The following is a 19983-nucleotide window of genomic DNA, read 5'->3' as shown; positions in this document are numbered from 1 at the left end:
TTATCTGATTATTAAAATGTTCAAAAGGTCATTGAGCTTAATGAAAAAAAATGAAAGGGCACCCATGTGATGCTTCACTGAGCAAGCTGGGAGAGGACACTGATTGGGTCAAACTTTTTGGGCTCCTTTATGTTATGGAGCGTTCATTTGACCCCTGGGTGACCCTGGGTGACTGACCTTAGGCGTCTCGACGTGGTAGCGGCTCACGAGCCCCAACACATGCTCCACCTTCTGAGGGCTCCTCCTGCTGGTCACTCGTACCCGCGACACTCCCTCCTCCTCCTCAGAGTTCTGTAGGAAGGACACACAGGATGGAATGTTTTTTTACCCCATATGTAACTCTGTGTTGTTGTTTGTTAACAATACATTTGTGGAGTGGTTGAAAAACGAGTTTTAATGACTCCAACCTAAGTGTATGTAAACTTCCGACTTCAACTGTATATATGAGTGCAATCAACAACAAAAAAAGGTGACTTTTGACAATAAATTGAAAACCTGAATTCCCACTAAGATCCCTTAACTATTTGTCTGTGCCAGTAAAATGTTTTATGTGCTATAATTAAGTCAATATCTGATGGATTATAACAATTTAAAACGTTTGGAGTGTCTTCATCCATTGTCCAACTGTTGCATTTATTAGATTTGTTTTTAAAACCTTTGAACAATTTTGATGACCGTTGCTATATTAATACACTGCCAGAGAAGAGTACCTACAATACAATAGAACCAGTAAAGAGTCAACGTTTATGTAAATTTTTATGGACAACTTTTATGGGTAGCTATGAATTTAGCTACCCATCAAAGTTTTGGACTGTATCAACAGTATTGCATTTTTTTTATAAAGAGGCAAAGCTTCGCCTTGACCTGTAGTAAAATATATTTGTCTTCAGACCACAATGTTGTAAAAACATATAAAGACCATTAAGGAAACATTAATCTGTGAAGAAACATATTGAGTAATACAGCGACTGGGCTTTCTTTCTGTCGGCTACTCTGCTAACGACCATTGACTGACTGATATTTGTTGTGCAAACAGTCACCGGTGCCCCGCAGAACAAATGGAGGCAAGCCAGAGTATAAACTGGACTGGACGGACCAGTCTGTCAAAGATCTGTTGAACATGACAAACAACAGGAGAATAGTGAAGAGAAATGAAATCTCAACCAATACATAGTGATGAGAGGAGGAGTAATTCCTACACACTAAAAACAAATGGTTCTATATTGGCACTTGTGACCAAGGTGATATAAAGAACCATGCTCATATGGTTCTAAATGGAACCTTTATGGTGCTATAAAAGAGCCCTTTCCTAAGGTTCTATAAATAACTATTAAAAAAGGTTCTATCTAGCACAAAAAAGGGTTCCGCTATTGTTAAAACCCTTTTTGGTGCTGTATAAAACCCTTTTAATGGTTCTTTATATAACCTTAATGGAGAATGGCTCTATAAAGAACCTTTCTCAATCTCAAAGATTCTACAAAGAACATTTTGAAGAATGATACAGGGTTACCTTTCCTGGTTAGCCATATTATATTGTTCAAAATTACATAGGTTTTATTATTGTGTTAATTGACAAGTTGAATTAGGTGTTCTAGCACTAGAAAAGCTTGGGGGCCCTGAGAAGAGAATTGAGAACCACTGATTTAGACAATAGTTCTCAATTGACGCAAGGCCATACATGAGTCTTCCACAAGACACTGTCACTGATCATAATCATAATTAACATGTAATGGCGTAACACAACATATTAGATACATTGGAATGACATGCTCACTCACGGTTGCACAAAAAGAGCTGTGCGCAAACCACACCCCATAATATTCTAATGAGCCGCTGCCCCTACATTTTAATTATCACTAAAGGAGGAAAGAACCCTTTTCTGAACTGCAAAGATCCATTGAAGGGCTCAAAGGTTTTTTTGGGTTAGTATGGTTCCACATAGAACCATCACCTCTCTCAGATAACCCCTGAGGAACCCTAATTTCTTAGTGTGTATGCTCCAGGTTAATACAGCACAAGCTGGTAGCCTAAAGACTTTTACTATATGAAACGATATGAGGATGTTGGCAGCTATTGATTCTTACACACGACATATGTATTATTCATAGTAAAATCTGACACAGAGACTTTGCCTTCCTGTGAGCTGCTGAGGCTATTGCCACAGCTTAACCCGCACAGACCCTTAACAGACAGCAGAGGGCAGCCTGTAGAATAGGCCATGGCTGCCTGCCTGACGCAAGGTCACAAAAGGCTCTGATAAAATTGAATTGATTACTATCCTGATGATCAAGGCTCCAGGGGGTTCTTTGTCCTCCCAGCAGAACTGAAAGCGTGTCCTGATCTTACCCTTAACAACAGGGTGGCGTGTGTAACATATATACTATACTAACGGAAGCATGCAGGCTACTTGGCCCCAACCACACCCCCTTCAGCAAGAGCTAGAGCTAAACATCCCTCATTCCGTAAAAAGCATGACATAGATACACTTGTATCATATTTCAAATGAATGCTTGTAGATTGTCATTGCGGTTCTGTACTTTAACCAAACATGTAGCTGTGTCTGAATATGTTATCGGTGATGATAAGTGGGTTTTGCTGTGACAGCTCTGTTCCCACATGGCGGTGCTGACAGGCAGGTCAACTGACACCAGCAGGGCCAAGGGTGCCCCCTGCCCTCTCAGCTGCCCCCTCAGTCTAATGGTGGCAGCTAGAAGGACAGCCTCAGCAGCACTGGCCGGTCACTTATCACACACACACACAAATGCAGGCACACACACACACAGACACATTCATGCAGTGTGCTCAGAGACAAGCACACATGAACACACGCACGGTCGAAAGTCAACAAACAGCATGCAGTATTCATTAGAAACATTCCTATGAACAGTCATGGTCAAAGAACAAGTAATGATAACTAAATAGACCAAATCACACAAGTATGACATTTCATACTTATTAGGAATCACATTTTAGATCCGAACTAGATTCAACTCTTTGTACTCTCTGTCACCTGGGGCTGCATGGCAAACGGCCCAGGAACACATAAGACACAAAGGACAATGATTTAAGGGCCAGTACGCACTTCCCCCCTCTGAGGGGCCAAAATGTATCGCTCTCTCTCTCCAACAGTAACCAGAGAATTTACTACAGAAATGTGTGTTAGAATAACACTGTTGCAGCCATGTCTGGTATCTATTTAAGACTTTTATGTCATAAAATAACTTTTAGGTCATCTATATGGATGTATGATCTATGTGGTTAATTGTAGTTGTTCAGAGTAAACTCTGATGACAATGTATGCAATTGTCCTCTCAGGAATGCTGTCTTCTCTCTATGGTAACCAGCCCACCCCGCCAGGTCATCACACATGGACGTGACCCCCTTGCTAGAGGACGTTGGCTGGTTCGATCTGATTGGATATCTTAGTTTTACTACTTTTGGTTTGGTCTGTGGATTGGTCACCAATTGATTTTGAATACAAACAAGTCAGATCTGGTAGAAATGGAATGAAGGTCTGTTGTTCTCCCTCTTATCCTGTATCCAGTCAATTAGAGAATGGTTGTATGATCTTTTTTCATTTCCTAGGCTTCTAGGCCTCTTTGTCCTCTAAGTTAACCTTAGGATCTATATGCCTAGAATTAAGCTTTGTTCATGTCAGTATTGCCTTGTAACTTCAGCTTTATAACTTGTTTGTGAATCCATTCATTTTACAAAGTTATTAAATAATACTTGCGTTTTGCATTCGCTTCTCATGACCATGTATTGATCTTAGTCAGCTAAACGCATAATACTTTATTCCACTTGGTATTACTCTTCCATCAGGCCTCTTTCTCCTAAGTACCTGTCTCTCTTGAGCCAGCTTCCTTCATTCCATCTCTACAGAAGCTATTCTCCCCCTAACCTGCCTCACTGCACCAAATCAGTGAATTTGCAGACTCATTTAATGTCCCTCCATCCTCACTCAGCCTGGAATGCTGATGAGGGCCTCCTCACTGGCCGGCCACTGAGGTGAGCTGTCCCATTCACTAGCCCCCAATGCTAGGGCCTCCTCACTGGCCAGCCACTGAGGTGTGCTGTCCCATTCACTGGCCCCCACTGCTAGGGCCTCCTCACTGCTAGGGCCTCCTCACTGGCCAGCCACTGAGCTGAGCTGTCCCATTCACTAGCCCCCACTGCTAGGGCCTCCTCACTGCTAGGGCCTCCTCACTGGCCAGCCACTGAGGTGAGCTGTCCCATTCACTGGCCCCCACTGCTAGGGCCTCCTCACTGCTAGGGCCTCCTCACTGGCCGGCCACTGAGCTGAGCTGTCCCATTCACTAGCCCCCAATGCTAGGGCCTCCTCACTGGCCAGCCACTGAGGTGAGCTGTCCCATTCACTGGCCCCCACTGCTAGGGCCTCCTCACTGCTAGGGCCTCCTCACTGGCCAGCCACTGAGCTGAGCTGTCCCATTCACTAGCCCCCACTGCTAGGGCCTCCTCACTGCTAGGGCCTCCTCACTGGCCAGCCACTGAGGTGAGCTGTCCCATTCACTGGCCCCCACTGCTAGGGCCTCCTCACTGCTAGGGCCTCCTCACTGGCCAGCCACTGAGCTGAGCTGTCCCATTCACTGGCCCCCACTGCTAGGGCCTCCTCACTGGCCAGCCACTGAGGTGAGCTGTCCCATTCACTGGCCCCCACTGCTACTTCTACTGCTGCTGCCTCCCTATATAGCCCACACTGGCCAGGCCGGAGGCTATGGATGGGGCTGAGGGATAGGGCTGAGGCTAGGGCCTGAGGCTAGGGATGGGGCTGAGGGATAGGGCTGAGGCTAGGGCCTGAGGCTAGGGATGGGGCTGAGGGATAGGGCTGAGGCTAGGGCCTGAGGCTAGGGATGGGGCTGAGGGATAGGGCTGAGGCTAGGGCCTGAGGCTAGGGATGGGGCTGAGGGATAGGGCTGAGGCTAGGGCCTGAGGCTAGGGATGGGGCTGAGGGATAGGGCTGAGGCTAGGGCCTGAGGCTAGGGGTGAGGCTGGTGTTGAGTATGGGCCGGGGTTGGGCATGGTGACCAGCTGTAATGCAGGGAGGGAGGGAGGGAGGGAGGGAGGTAGGGAGGGAGGGCTTGGGAGGGAGGGAGGTAGGGAGGGAGGGCTGGGGCCTTTGTGTGGCTGATGTAGTTGTAAGCAGCACCAGGGTGTATCTGAGCAATGGTGGGTGGGGCACTAGGTCTTTGGTTAAAGCCTTTGACGTGTGACCACAGTGCGTGTTTAACATGGGCCAATGAGATGAGGGATTTGCAAAATGATATCTGTCATGTGAGCATTAAATCTGACTGTAATTCATTGAATGTATGATAATCAGATTATGTCAGGGAAATGATTGGTTCACTACTAAGGTTGAATATTTAAAGCTAGGAGGTACATATAGGAATACCTAGAGCCAACAAATACATTGAAGTACTGCAAATGGAATCTTTCTAGAAGCATTCACACATTCAACAAATGAATCAGATGATTCCTCTCTCCAGGCTTGGCTCCTAGTTATGTCATGTCACACACTAAGCTATGTGAACAAGTAGCAGCCATGAACTGCACAACACAATCTTCTGTGTTAACCCATCCATTCAATTCAATCTGGTAAGTGATTACTGACATGTTTATTGCACGTTCCCTATTTGACTGACCAAACGTAATGCTTATAATGCATGGATTTAAAAAACACATTGCCATTACTTGATTGTTTTGGGGGCTGGTTAAATCATGACGGGATATAAGACCCAGAAGAATGAACGTGTCAGGTAAACGAGATTTCTGTCTGATGTCCTGGATTGATTTATTATGGACTATCAATATTACATTAAAAACCACTTCACTTAAAGCAGCTGAAAAAGCGGTTGTAACAGATGCACGAGCACTCATGCACACACACACATTGTAGGTAGTAGTATTTTCTAATCCCAGTGCTAAAGCCAGGCCAAAAAGCGTTCCCTTAATGGGCCATAGAAATCAGCCAAGGATCGATTTCATTAACATTTAGGCTTAGCTGGACCAAAGTTATGAGGCAATATTAAATTATTCAGGTTATATGAAATCAGTCGTCACCTCCCATTCAGAGACCATTACACCATCAATCACAACACGGTACTACTTTAGACCAGATACATAGAACCCTGATTCACAGGCAGTTGACTAGAGTAAATGGCCTGTATTTACTATAGTGTACACCCAACTAGAGAATTAGTGTTTTATGCTCTCCTGCTTTGAATTTAATTACTTTCTACCAAACTTCTCAGTGTTTATTTATCCTGAGCTTGTCTATAAATAATACCGGCGGTGACCATGTGATGCAATTGCAAACACTTGCAATGAAAGTTCTGTGTGACATCATCATCATGTGACATCGTCATCTGCAGCCCACTGATAAGCACATGGTGTTACCACTGCTGAACTGACTAATGTTGTGGTGTCTGTCTTCCTCTATCACTCCCAGACAACCACTACTCTCTCTCTCTCTCTCTCTCTCTCTCTCTCTCTCTCTCTCTCTCTCTCTCTCTCTCTCTCTCTCTCTCTCTCTCTCTCTCTCTCTCTCTCTCTCTCTCTCTCTCTCTCTCTCTCTCTCTCTCTCTCTCTCTCTCTCTCTCTCTCTGCATATCACTCAGTCTCTCTCTCTCTCTCTCTCTCTCTCTGCATATCACCCAGTCTCTCTCTCTCTCTCTCTATCTCTCTCTCTGCATATCACTCAGTCTCTCTCTCTCTCTGCATATCACTGTCTCTCTCTCTCTCGCTCTCTCTCTCTCTCTCTCTCTCTCTGCATATCACTCTCTCTCTCTGCATATCACTCAGTCTCTCTCTCTCTCTCTCTCTGCATATCACTGTCTCAATTCAATTTCAATTCAATTCAATGTAAAGGCTTTATTGGCATGGGAAACGTATGTTAACAATGCCAAAGCAAGTGAAGTAGATAATAAACAAAAGTGAAATAAACAATCAATATTAACAGTAAACATTACACTCAGAAGTTCCAAAATAATAAAGACATTTCAAATGTCATATTATGTATATATACAGTGTTGTAACAACGTGCAAATAGTTGGGAAAATAAATATGGGTTGTATTTACAATGGTGTTTGTTCTTCACTGGTTGCCCTTTTCTTGTGGCAACAGGTCACAAATATTGCTGCTGTGATGGCACACCGTGGTATTTCACCAAATAGATATGGGAGTTTATCAAAATTGGGTTTGTTTTCGAATTCTTTGTGGATCTGTGTAATCTGAGGGAAATATGTGTCTCTAATATGGTCATATATTTGGCAGGAGGTTAGGAAGTGCAGCTCAGTTTCCACCTCATTTTGTGGGCAGTGTGCACATAGCCTGTCTTCTCTTGAGAGCCAGGTCTTCCTACGGTGGCCTTTCTCAATAGCAAGGCTATGCTCACTTGTCACATTCGTTGATGAATGGGTCAGACCAAGGCGCAGCGTGATATGCATACATGTTTATTAGAACCTAATAAACAACGACAAAAACAACAAACTAACAACACATGAAGTCCAAGGTACACAAACAACATACCTAACACGGAACAAGATCCCACAACCCACTAGTGCCAATAGGCTGCCTAAGTATGATCCCCAATCAGAGACAACGAGCGACAGCTGCCTCTGATTGGGAACCACACCGGCCAACATAGATCTAGACATACTAGATCTAAACATAGAAAATACAACATAGAACATCACAACAAGGAATATACACACCCTGACTCAACATATAAGCGTCCTCTGAGTCAGGGCGTGACATCACTGAGTCTGTACATAGTCAAAGCTTTCCTTAAGTTTGGGTCAGTCACAGTGGTCAGGTATTCTGCCACTGTGTCCTCTCTGTTTAGGGCCAAATAGCATTCTAGCTTGCTCAGTTCTTTTGTTGATTCTTTCCAATGTGTCAAGTAATTATCTTTTTGTTTTCTCATGATTTGGTCTAATTGTGTTGCTGTCCTGGGGCTCTGTGGGGTCTGTTTGTGTTTGTGAACAGAGCCCCAGGACCAGCTTGCTTAGGGTGTGTGTGGATACTGGTTGGGTGAGGTTGTGTTTCTCTAGCGGGAGATGCGAACTGGCTGAATCGATTCAGTGGCTAGCTTTGCACTTAACTGGCTAACAGTAGCTACTACGGGACATGGGTGACTAGTTAACGTTAGCTTGGCTCTCTCTGTGTGTTTCGTGCCGTGGGAGGAGGGGTTGGTTCGTTGGCAGAGAGCAATGGCTAGCTAGTATGCTAACTATTCTAGCTAACTAACTGGCTGAATAAGATGATGACGTACTCACTCAAACTGTAAAAACTAACCCAAAACTTTACACAACGTTAGACACGGACACGAATGATCTGTTTGGCGTGTTAACACACTGGTGGTTTGTTGTAACCGAGTATTGGTGCTAAACCGTGTTATTGGAGGCTGGCATGATAGTTGGCTATGGCCCTGGACGGTTTTCACGGAAGAATACTGTACCAAGTTAGCTAGCTGAATAAACTAAGTTAGAGTCTATTCCTAGAAAACATTGAACCGCTGTAGTTTACAACAATTATAATTTCTAAAGTGGAAGTTGGGAGAGTTATATTTGAGTGTTTCAGTGAAACGTAAGTGAGGGAGGCCCCGCTCTCTCGCTTTCCCAGATGTTAAGTTAATTTCATTCCGATCTCCTTTGCATTATTGTAGCCTTTTTCTGTAGCCTGTCAACTATGTGTCTGTCTATCCCTGTTCTCTCCTCTCTGCACAGGCCATACAAACGCTTCAAACCGCGTGGCTGCTGCCACTCTAATCTGGTGGTCCCTGCGCGCACGACCAACGTGAAGTTCCAGGTCTCCGGCAGCCTCTGGAACTGCCGTTCTGCGGCCAACAAGGCAGAGTTAATCTCAGCCTATGCTACCCTCCAGTCCCTCGACTTCTTGGTGCTGACGGAAACATGGATTACCACAGAAACACTGCTACTCCTGCTGCTCTTTCCTCGTCTGACAATGTGTTCTCGCATACCCCGAGAGCATCTGGTCAGCGCGGCGGTGGCACAGGAATCCTCATCTCTCCCAAGTGGACATTCTCTCTTTTTCCCCTGACCCATCTGTCTATCTCCTCATTTGAATTCCATGCTGTCACAGTCACTAGCCCATTCAAGCTTAACATCCTTGTCATTTATCGCCCTCCAGGTTCCCTTGGAGAGTTCGTCAATGAGCTTGACGCCTTGATAAGTTCCTTTCCTGAGGATGGCTCACCCCTCACAGTTCTGGGTGACTTTAACCTCCCTACGTCTGCCTTTGACTCATTTCTCTCTGCCTCCTTCTTTCCACTCTTTTCCTCTTTTGACCTCACCCTCTCACCGTCCCCCCCTACTCACAAGGCAGGCAATAGGCTTGACCTCATCTTTACTAGATGCTGTTCTTCTACTAATCTCACTGCAACTCCCCTCCAAGTCTCCGACCACTACTTTGTATCCTTTTCTCTCTCGCTCTCCTCCAACACTACTCACTCTGCCCCTACTCAGATGGTAATGTGCCGTCGCAACCTTTGCTCTCTCTCTCCCGCTACTCTCTCCTCTTCCATCCTATCATTTCTTCCCTCTGCTAAATCCTTCTCCCTCTGATCTCCTGATTCTGCCTCCTCAACCCTCCTCTCCTCCCCTTCTGCATCTCTTGACTCTCTATGTCCCCTATCCTCCCGGCCGGCTCGGTCCTCCCCTCCTGCTCCGTGGCTTGACGACTCATTGCGAGCTCACAGAAGAGGGCTAACTAGACTCCCTGCGGACCTGTCATCTTTTCACTCCCTCCTCTCTACATTCTCTTCCTCTGTTTCCGCTGCTAAAGCCACTTTCTACCACTCTACATTTCAAGCCTCTGCCTCTAACCCTAGGAAGCTCTTTGCCACCTTCTCCTCCCTGCTGAATCCTCCTCCTCCTCCCCCTCCCTCCTCCCTCTCTGTGGATGACTTTGCAACCATTTTGAAAAGAAGGTTGACGACATCCGATCCTAATTTATTAAGTCAAATGACACCGCTGGTCCTGCTCACACTGCCCTACCCTATGCTTTGACTTCTTTCTCCCCTCTCTCTCCAGATGAAATCTTGCGACTTGTGACGGCCGGCCACCCAACAGCCTGCCCGCTTGACCCTATCCCATCCTCTCTTCTCCAGACCATTTCCGGAGACCTTCTCCCTTACCTCACCTCGCTCATCAACTCATCCTTGACCGCTGGCTATGTCCCTTCCGTCTTCAAGAGAGCGAGAGTTGCACCCCTCCTCAAAAAACCTACACTCGATCCCTCCGATGTCAACAACTACAGACCAGTATCCCTTCTTTCTTTTCTCTCCAAAACTCTTGAGCGTGCCGTCTCTAGCCAACTTTCCTGCTATCTCTCTCAGAATGACCTTCTTGATCCAAACCAGTCAGGTTTCAAGACTGGTCATTCAACTGAGACTGCTCTTCTCTGTGTCACGGAGGCTCTCCGCACTGCTAAAGCTAACTCTCTCTCCTCTGCTCTTATCCTTCTAGACCTATCTGCTGCCATTGATACTGTGAACCATCAGATCCTCCTCTACACCCTCTCCGAGTTGGGCATCTCCGGCGCTGCTCACTCTTGGATTGCGTCCTACCTGACAGGTCGCTCCTACCAGGTGGCGTGGCGAGAATCTGTCTCCGCACCACGTGCTCTCACCACTGGTGTCCCCCAGGGCTCAGTTCTAGGCCCTCTCCTATTCTCTCTATACACCAAGTCACTTGGCTCTGTCATATCCTCACATGGTCTCTCCTATCATTGCTACGCAGACGACACACAATTAATTTTCTCCTTTCCCCCTTCTGATAACCAGGTGGCGAATCGCTTCTCTGCATGTCTGGCAGACATATCAGTGTGGATGTCGGATCACCACCTCAAGCTGAACCTCGGCAAGACAGAGCTGCTCTTCCTCCCGGGGAAGGACTGCCCGCTCCATGATCTCGCCATCACGGTTGACAACTCCATTGTGTCTTCCTCCCAGAGTGCAAAGAACCTTGGCGTGACCCTGGACAACACCCTGTCGTTCTCCGCTAACATCAAAGTGGTGACCCGATCCTGCAGGTTCATCCTCTACAACATTAGCAGAGTACGACCCTACCTTACACAGAGAGCGGCACAGGTCCTAATCCACTTGTCATCTCCCGTCTGGATTACTGCAACTCGCTGTTGGCTGGGCTCCCTGCCTGTGCCATTAAACCCCTACAACTTATCCAAACGCTGCAGCCCGTCTGGTGTTCAACCTTCCCAAGTTCTCTCATGTCACCCCGCTCCTCCGCACACTCCACTGGCTTCCAGTTGAGGCTCGCATCTACTACAAGACCATGGTGCTTGCCTACGGAGCTGTGAGGGGAACGGCACCTCCTTACCTTCAGGCTCTGATCAGACCCTACACCCAAACGAGGGCACTACGTTCATCCACCTCTGGCCTGCTAGCTCCCCTACCTCTACGGAAGCACAGTTCCCGCTCAGCCCAGTCAAAGCTATTCGCTGCTCTGGCACCCCAATGGTGGAACAAGCTCCCCCACGACGCCAGGACAGCGGAGTCACTGACCACCTTCCGGAGACACTTGAAACCCTACCTCTTTAAGGAATACCTGGAATAGTATAAAGTAATCCTTCTTCCCCAACCCCCCATAAAAATAAATAAAAAAGTTGGTTGTCCCAATGGCTATCCTAAGTTGAATGCACCAATTTGTAAGTCACTCTGGATAAGAGCGTCTGCTAAATGATGTAAATGTAAAATGTAAATGGGACTCGTCTCCAGGTTCATCTCTCTGTAGGTGATGGCTTTGTTATGGAAGGTTTGGGAAACGTTTCCTTTTAGGTGGTTGTAGAATTTAACGGCTCTTTTCTGGATTTTGATAATTAGCGGGTATCAGTATCTCTCTCTGTCTCTCTCTCTCTCTCTCTCTCTTTCTCTCTGCATATCACTCAGTCACTCTCTCTCTCTCTCTCTCTCTCTCGCGCGCTTTCTCTCCCCACTTCTGACACCAATGTAGCAAATGGCGGGACAGGGGAGCGAATCCGGGTTGCTGGCGTGAAAGGTAAACACCCTACGCATCGCGCCAATAGAGTTAACCCACTTGGTAGTAATTGTAACATGGTTCATATTAGCAGGGATCGCTACAATATCTTTTGTGCATTATGCAAGATGTGTAGAGCATTTGTAAAAGGATACAATTGTATCCGGTTTATTGATTTTTACAGTGTGTACAGTTTGACTGATAAAGTGAAGCAGGACTTTCTCTAAGTTTCTCACCTCCCCCGCATCCTCAGCAGTGGCCTCCTTCACAGCGTTCTGGGTTGTGTTCAGTTGCAGGGTCACCTCGTAACATTCTTGGATATCTGCAGGGAATTGAATAAACACCAAGTTATAGAAAGCAAGGCCATTGTCCCCGCACAAAAAAAAATAAAAATAAACTGATGTCCCCGCACACATTTTTTTTGCTTGTTTCCTTCAGTGTGTTTCTCTGCATGGGTGGGACATCTGTTCACTATTACTCATTTATGTTTTTGTCTTAAACTTTTCTAAACGTTGTTGTATGACTCAGGTCCTGACTGGTCAATGTCCAAACTGCCCCAACTTCAACAACAAGTCATGCTTTGTATACAGATCAGCACTCTGCCTCCTACGGAATTGAGTTTAGACTAAATTAGATGAGAGAAGTATAGCTTTCTCCACAAATACCCCATCTGCACCAATGGTATGGCATGAAGATGTTGGACTGTCTGTGATGTCCATAGACCCCCTGAGGTCATTGGTGCTTATAACTAGGTGTTAGTCAGATCAGGAAAAACTCCTGGCTTTGCCTCTAAAAGTGTTCTGTGTCACTCCCTCACCACTAGGCCATGCTGTGTTCCACTGTGGCCAGCTCTGTACCGCAGCCTCCCTCACTGCCAGCCCAAAACTTCTCACCCTCCCAAATTCTGCTTACTCTCCTACCATAAACTCATGCCTTCCCTTCCTCAACTCATCCTCCTTCTTTAATTTAGTTTCTTAAACACTCATCCCTCTCCTTCCTTCCCTTCTCCCCTCATTTACATTATTTAGCAGACGCTCTTATCCAGAGCGACTTACAGGAGCAATTAGGGTTAAGTGCCTTGCTCAAGGGCACATCGACAGATTTTTCACCTAGTTGGCTCGGGGATTAGAACCAGCGACCGTTCGGTTACTGGCACAACGCTCTTAACCACTAAGCTACCTGCCACCTCCCTCTCCTCCCTTCCCCTCTCCTCCATCTCCTACCACCTCACTCTCCTCACTCCTCCCTCTGCTCTCCCTTCATCACCTCTCGGGTCATTAAGCTGCTGTGTCCTGTGGTCACCTATTGACTGGCAGCCACTTGATGAGAATGCAGGACGACATTGTTGCTGATGTCACACACTGGCCCCCTTGCTGAACTGTCGACATAAAGAGGTCGCTGTTCTCATAAGAGCTCCTGCTACAACTTTCTTAGCTTCAATGTCAGGACACATTGACAGAAACAATGTGTAGAAAGAACATCAACAATAACTTGAAATGTATAAATATGTATTTCTGTATAAATATGTATTGCGTACAAATATGTATGTGATTTCTGTGAACTAGAGCTGAAGGAGTGAAGGAACTGTGTGTACCAGCATGTGCGTGTGCGTGTGCGTGTGTGTGTGTGTGCATGGGGTCGTTGTATCCCAACAGGGTGCAGTGGGAACAAAAGTGGAAGAAGGGGGTATGTGACTCATCACTGTGTAAGAGTGTCTGAGTGTGTAGGAGTAGAGGCAGAGATTTTTGCTGCCCAGCTGGTTAGAGAGGCGCGCACACACACACACACACACACACACACACACACACACACACACACACACACACACACACACACACACACACACACACACAGTATTATATAGTCCTGTGATTTTACAATGTAGTATTTAGCTTTGTTGTAAGCATTGTACAAACAATGCAAACACATAACTTGAGATAAATATATTACTACATATCGCTTGTGTAAATTGTTCAATTTATGTGAAATTGCTTGGCATTAACCACCACTTATATGAAACCATTATCACACTGCAAACTTAGTTTACAGAGATGATTTCTTTAAAAAGGTTTATTATCAACTGAGAACAGTGTGTTCAGAGCTGTGAAGAGGTGCAATGTTTTGCACAAAAACCATAGTCAGATAAAACCTCAGAGACTGGAGCTTTCTCTTTCTCCAACTTTCCAAAAAATGTTCCAACCCTCAAAGACCACATAAATTCCTGGCCACGGAACAGAAAATAGAAAACCTGTTTTATCCCGGTTAGTAGACCGCCTCTTTCACAGGCCGTCTCTCACAGATCTCCTTTCAGCACTGTGATCCCGTTTTGGGATGTCCTGGTTAGAATGTGTGCCTCAGTCAGTGCAGAAATCTTCCAACTGTTACTTCTCTCTGTTCTACAAATGACACCATGGGCTTTGTATGTCTGTGTGTGTGTGTGTGTGTGTGTGTGTGTGTGTGTGTGTGTGTGTGTGTGTGTGTGTGTGTGCGCGTATACACCCATGTTAGACCCTCCTCTATTTGCGGTAGACCTATTCAAGTGTACTGGAGACATCTCTCCACTCATAGCCTGCTCTGGGTGAATCATCCCAAAAATAATGTGCCCCTGAGTGCTTTCCATGGGATGACAATGAGCGACAGACAGACAGACAGACACTCTGCTCATTAGAATCTAACAAAATTGGGTCAGAAGTACAATTCCAACCCCCCCACCCCCACTCTCTTCCTGCATGTTTGCATGTTGGGGAACAAAGAGATGAGTCCGCAGTTAAGGCGACCTTTGTTCGTGATTGTGCAACCATGCAAAACATCCAATCAAGCGCTCAGTGCTCCAACTTCCCACAGTGCATCACAGGCAAGGGCACTCCCATTCATTCACACATCAAATACTAAAATACTGTACAATTCTGCCCACAACTGAACTGATGAACACTTTTTTACACCAGTCATGCCAGGTTTCATTCACTATCATCATACCTTGTTTGACATAGTGCCAATACTGTTAATTTACACATTTTCCCACTGTGGCAGAGCATACCGGTAGCAATACATTGGCAACAACACAAATACAGCCAGTGCAAAAATACCTTCACCACTACAACAATCCCACTACAACAAGTAGCCTAAGCAAAGTCCTTCTACCTCTATTTAAATAGGTACTATACAAATGTACAGTAGTGACAGTAGCAAACAAACCTTGGCCCTGAATGCAAACAACAGAGAGCATCTGGGAGGCTAATGCGATGAGTAATGTTTGAATAACCCCGTATTCCCTTTAGCTGTGTAAACGTTCAGCACCTCCCCTGTGCCTGGGCTGATGATTAAAACCACATGTTGAGTAGAAAACCCGGGCCTCATTTGACCCTGCTCTGCCCCTGCACCTGAGACACACTCTCTCTCACACAGACTCTCTCGGCTGTATCCTCAGGCTGAACTCAGATCAGTCAGGTAGGCCAGGAGAAACAGGGAGTGAGGATGGCGCGGCACAGCAAACATGAGCGTTTGTTTTCTACAGTACTCTACTCCACCGTACCTCCAGCCCCAGCCTATGGCTGCACATTCCTGCCCCGGGATCCAGACTCTTTGGAATGGAATGCTTGGAATCCTGATTCGGGATCATAAACCTCCTCGCTGCAGCCCAGCCTGCTCTTTTCATATGGAGGCCACGTCTTTAATAAATCAGATGCAAACTGTTGGGATAGTCATATGTGGTTTACAAAGCCATCCTTTGAATACTGAAGATATTGACCACATGAACTGGCTGACAGATAGATCAATATATCTGGTATTTTCTGTGTTGTGATTAACACATAGTTTTTTTGTTAGACTGCAGCAATAGTTTCGCTAATAGCACATTATCATCAATGTATCTGTTCAACGAGTTTGGACAGGCATGCATCCATGTCTGGAGAGAGCACTGATCAGGGTGGACAGCATCCTCAGTCTCCCGTCTTCTCCAGTCCTCACCCCTGCTCCATGGTCACCCATCCCCCATGGAGGCTCCAGAGCGCTGGGTAGAGCATTAGTAGCAGCAGACCCACAGGCTAGCATCATTATGGCATGGCCATGGTAATTAGAGGGGCCACTCAACCATTGGTTAAATGGAACTAATTTGTCTCCTTTGCAGGGTAAAAAGACTGAAGTGAAATATAGTTTCACAGGAGCTATTTTGGGGCCCTGACTGCTTATTAAGGTATCGTTGCAATTCACTCAAGACTTAGTTTAGTTAATGGTTCCAGTTAAGCAATGATACTGTAGATGTGGTGAGGTCATGCACATTCATGGTATTGCAAAAGCTATTCTGGACTGGTAACACCCTGTTATTACACCTCATACAGCAGGGTTTTGGCTGTTGCGAGTGAACCATACCTAATGAGGAACTCTTTCTATGAGATGATCCTGACCAAGTTAGGAAAAGATGGCACAGTGCAAATACTGATTATTGTGCAAGTTGAGAAAATATGTGTAACTCTTTTAAAAGGTAAAGAAATGTGAGATTTTGGTAAAACTTTGAGCTCTGAGAGGGCCGGCTTGTGATCAGCCCATAGATAGTGTCATGGGCATGTTTATTGGATTTAATTACCATCCGAGTACATTAGAGTGGGGGGTATACAACAAACCTTTTGTGAGTTGAACTGAAAGGCCTCTTTCATGGGACTTAATTGAGAAACGTTTAGGCTCTTCCCACAAAAATTTATATAACCTGCCTCTGCCATCTACGTCCTCTAGTTCTGGCCAATAACAAGCCTCCACACAAAAACAACTAGTGAGTCGTCTCTCATTTTCTCACACATCTGTACGTAGGAAGATCATAGTTTTGTTGAAACTAAACACACTAGTTTCCCAACCCTGGTCCTCGAGTACCCCCAGCAGTACACATTTTATTGTAACCCCTGGACAAGCACACCTGATTCCATTTGTCAACTAATCATCAAGCCCTTAATGAGTTGAATAAGGTGTGTTTGTCCAGGGCTATAATGAAAAATGTGTACTGTTGGGGGTACTGGAGGACCAGGGTTGGGAAACACTGCACTAGTTGATTTGGAGTAAAGTGATTTGAAAATGAATGTGCTTGTATTGTTGTGGGAATGGACTGAGACTTCCTTATTCATAAAATAATAATAGTGAAAGCCTGTGTGTATTTTCCTTCTCTTACCTAGTAGGGCATGAAACAGTTGGCTGCCGAAGATGGCGGAGACCTTCCCCACGCTGGTCTTCAGGGCCTGTTCCTCTGGCCTGGTCAGACTATCCTGGTACTGTCTCAGCAGACCCACTGCCCTCTCTGTGTCTGACAACATGAATGCTTCATGTTAACACCCTCACAGAGCCAGTCGTGATAGAAAGTTAAGAAACTGATCAGATGTGCAGTGTACATTACCATTATATCCTTCAAACGATTAGCAATATTATTCCTCCATTAGCATAACACAAGTCTAAATGTATGTGAAACTGTAGGAAATGCCTAATATTAGGGGGTTTACCGGGCACACTCATGTGATAGGCTACTATACAATTTAGGATTGAGTTGGTTTTGTTCATTGCTCAAGAGTTTGTCTGACTTTTGGCGCTGCTATAGGCAAGAAAGGGGAGTGCTATCAGAACTTCAGTATAGTAGGCTACAGCCTACCCTATAATGTATAGCAGCCATACCCTATACTGTATAGCAGCCATACCCTATAATGTATAGCAGCCATACCCTATACTGTATAGCAGCCATACCCTATACTGTATAGCAGCCATACCCTATAATGTATAGCAGCCATACCCTATACTGTATAGCAGCCATACCCTATACTGTATAGCAGACATACCCTATACTGTATAGCAGCCATACCCTATACTGTATAGCAGCCATACCCTATACTGTATAGCAGCCATACCCTATACTGTATAGCAGCCATACCCTATACTGTATAGCAGCCATACCCTATACTGTATAGCAGCCATACCCTATACTGTATAGCAGCCATACCCTATACTGTATAGCAGCCATACCCTATACTGTATAGCAGCCATACCCTATAATGTATAGCAGCCATACCCTATAATGTATAGCAGCCATACCCTATACTGTATAGCAGCCATACCCTATACTGTATATAGTGATATTTTTGGAATTTGGTCAGGATTCGACTCCTGGTATCATATGAACAAACATAAGACATGGAAAATGTGTAGAATTGCAGGAAATTAGCTTTAAAACTGCACATTTTTCTCTCTGCCAACAAGAGGGATGTGAACAGTTTGAGGTCGCATGGGTTGCGAGGTGGGGGTTTGTTACTACACCAATAAATGACATTATCCATGTGACCGGACCTTCTCAAATATACTGAACAAAAATATAAACGCAACATGCAACAACTTCATCGATTTTACTGAGTTACAGTTCAAATAAGGAAAATAGTCAATTGAAATAAATTCATTAGGCCCTAATCTATGGATGTCACATGACTGGGCAGGGGCGCAGCCATGGGTTGGCCTGGGAGGGCATAGGCCCACCCACTGGGGAGCCAGGTTCAGCCAATCAGAATGAGTTTTATACCAACCTAATTGACAGAGTGAAAAGAAGGAAGCCTGTACAGAATACAAATATTCCAAAACATGCATCCTGTTTGCAACAAGGCACTAGAGTAATACTTCCCCACAAAAGGGCTTTATTACAGACAGAAATGTTCCTCAGTTTCATCAGCTGTCCGGGTGGCTGGTCTCAGACGATTCCGCAGGTGAAGAAGCCGGATGTAGAGGTCCTGGGCTGGCGTGGTTACACGTGGTCTGTGGTTATGTGGCCGGTTGGATGTACTGCCAAATTCTCTAAAATGACGTTGGATGCGGCTTATGGTAGAGAAATGAACATTCAATTATCTGGCAACAGCTCTGGTCGACATACCTGCAGTCAGCATGCCAATTGCAGGCTCCCTCAAAACTTGAGACATCTGTGGCATTGTGTTGTGTGACAAAACTGCACATTTTAGAGTGGTCTTTTATTTTCCCAGCACAAGGTGCACCTGTGTAATGATCATGCTGTTTAATCAGCTTCTTGATATGCCACACCTGTCAGGTGGATGGATTATTTTGGCAAAGTAGAAATGCTCACTAACCAGGATCTAAACAAATTTGTGCACAAAATGTAAAAGAAATAAGCTTTTTGTGCATATGAAAAATGTCTGTGATCTTTTATTTCAGCTCATGAAACATGGGACCAACACTTTACATGTTGCCTTTCGATTTTTGTTCAGTACAGTATTTGAGTACCCCAGCTGTGTATACGTTGCACGAGGGTGCACAGCTGTTTGCCGAAGCCAGGTGGGAGGTATAGGTAGCCTAATTAACAGCCTTGAGATGCTCCTCACTCACTTACTACAACCACATAAAGTTTATTATGAGTAAACTGAATTACTTCCCTTGGCAGTGTGAAAGTGCTCCATGGCAGTTGCCTATATATGAATTCATGGAAACATACTTCCTGTTTTCCCTTAGAAGACTTCACGTTTCTTCCAAAAATGCACTAGTTCATTCGGTTCAGGCTTCATAGTTGGTAACACAGTGGCAAAACCACGGATAGCCTACGTTGTAGCTGCTATTTTCGACTTGTCAATACTTTAACAACTATGAAAGCGAATAAACCTAAACGTTCTATAAACTGTCTCGAACAAAGTATAAAACTTGTACACAAACTAAACACCTGAGAAAAATTATGTAGGCACTTACCGTACTTGTGGACCATGGTGTGTAGAAAAATATTTTGAGGACTACTATTCTAGGCAATCCGAAAACGAACCCACACACCAGAAGAAAAAAGTTGAAGTTCGGCGTAGAATGTTGTACCGTTATTCTCCACCAAAACAACTGTAATCCTGACCACCAAAACAGACACTCCCAAATTCGCTCTACACTGAACTGTTACATTAACCGTAGAAGTAGCAGGACACTTGGCACGAGAAGGGTTCCATGT

General features: G+C 45.2%; 1 protein-coding gene across 2 annotated transcripts in view; it reads right to left on the bottom strand.

Moving 5' to 3' along the window:
- Positions 1-19983, bottom strand: part of LOC311105075 (disks large homolog 3-like) — a 138075-nt gene extending 118092 nt beyond the window's left edge. For both annotated transcript variants that reach the window (XM_084147069.1, XM_084147070.1), the window contains exons 1-4: positions 19740-19983; positions 17188-17319; positions 12269-12354; positions 178-291 (exon numbers count right to left, since the gene is read on the bottom strand). In XM_084147069.1, coding sequence (XP_084003195.1) covers positions 178-291; positions 12269-12354; positions 17188-17319; positions 19740-19755 — 348 coding nt within the window. In that variant the 5' untranslated portion in view covers positions 19756-19983. The remainder of the gene's footprint in view (positions 1-177; positions 292-12268; positions 12355-17187; positions 17320-19739) is intronic.

Source organism: Coregonus lavaretus (genome assembly GCF_964263955.1).
Source record: "Coregonus lavaretus genome assembly, chromosome: 29".
Taxonomy (NCBI): domain Eukaryota; kingdom Metazoa; phylum Chordata; class Actinopteri; order Salmoniformes; family Salmonidae; genus Coregonus; species Coregonus lavaretus.
Note: the sequence above shows the minus strand (reverse complement) of the source record. Positions and strands in the feature narration are given on the sequence as shown.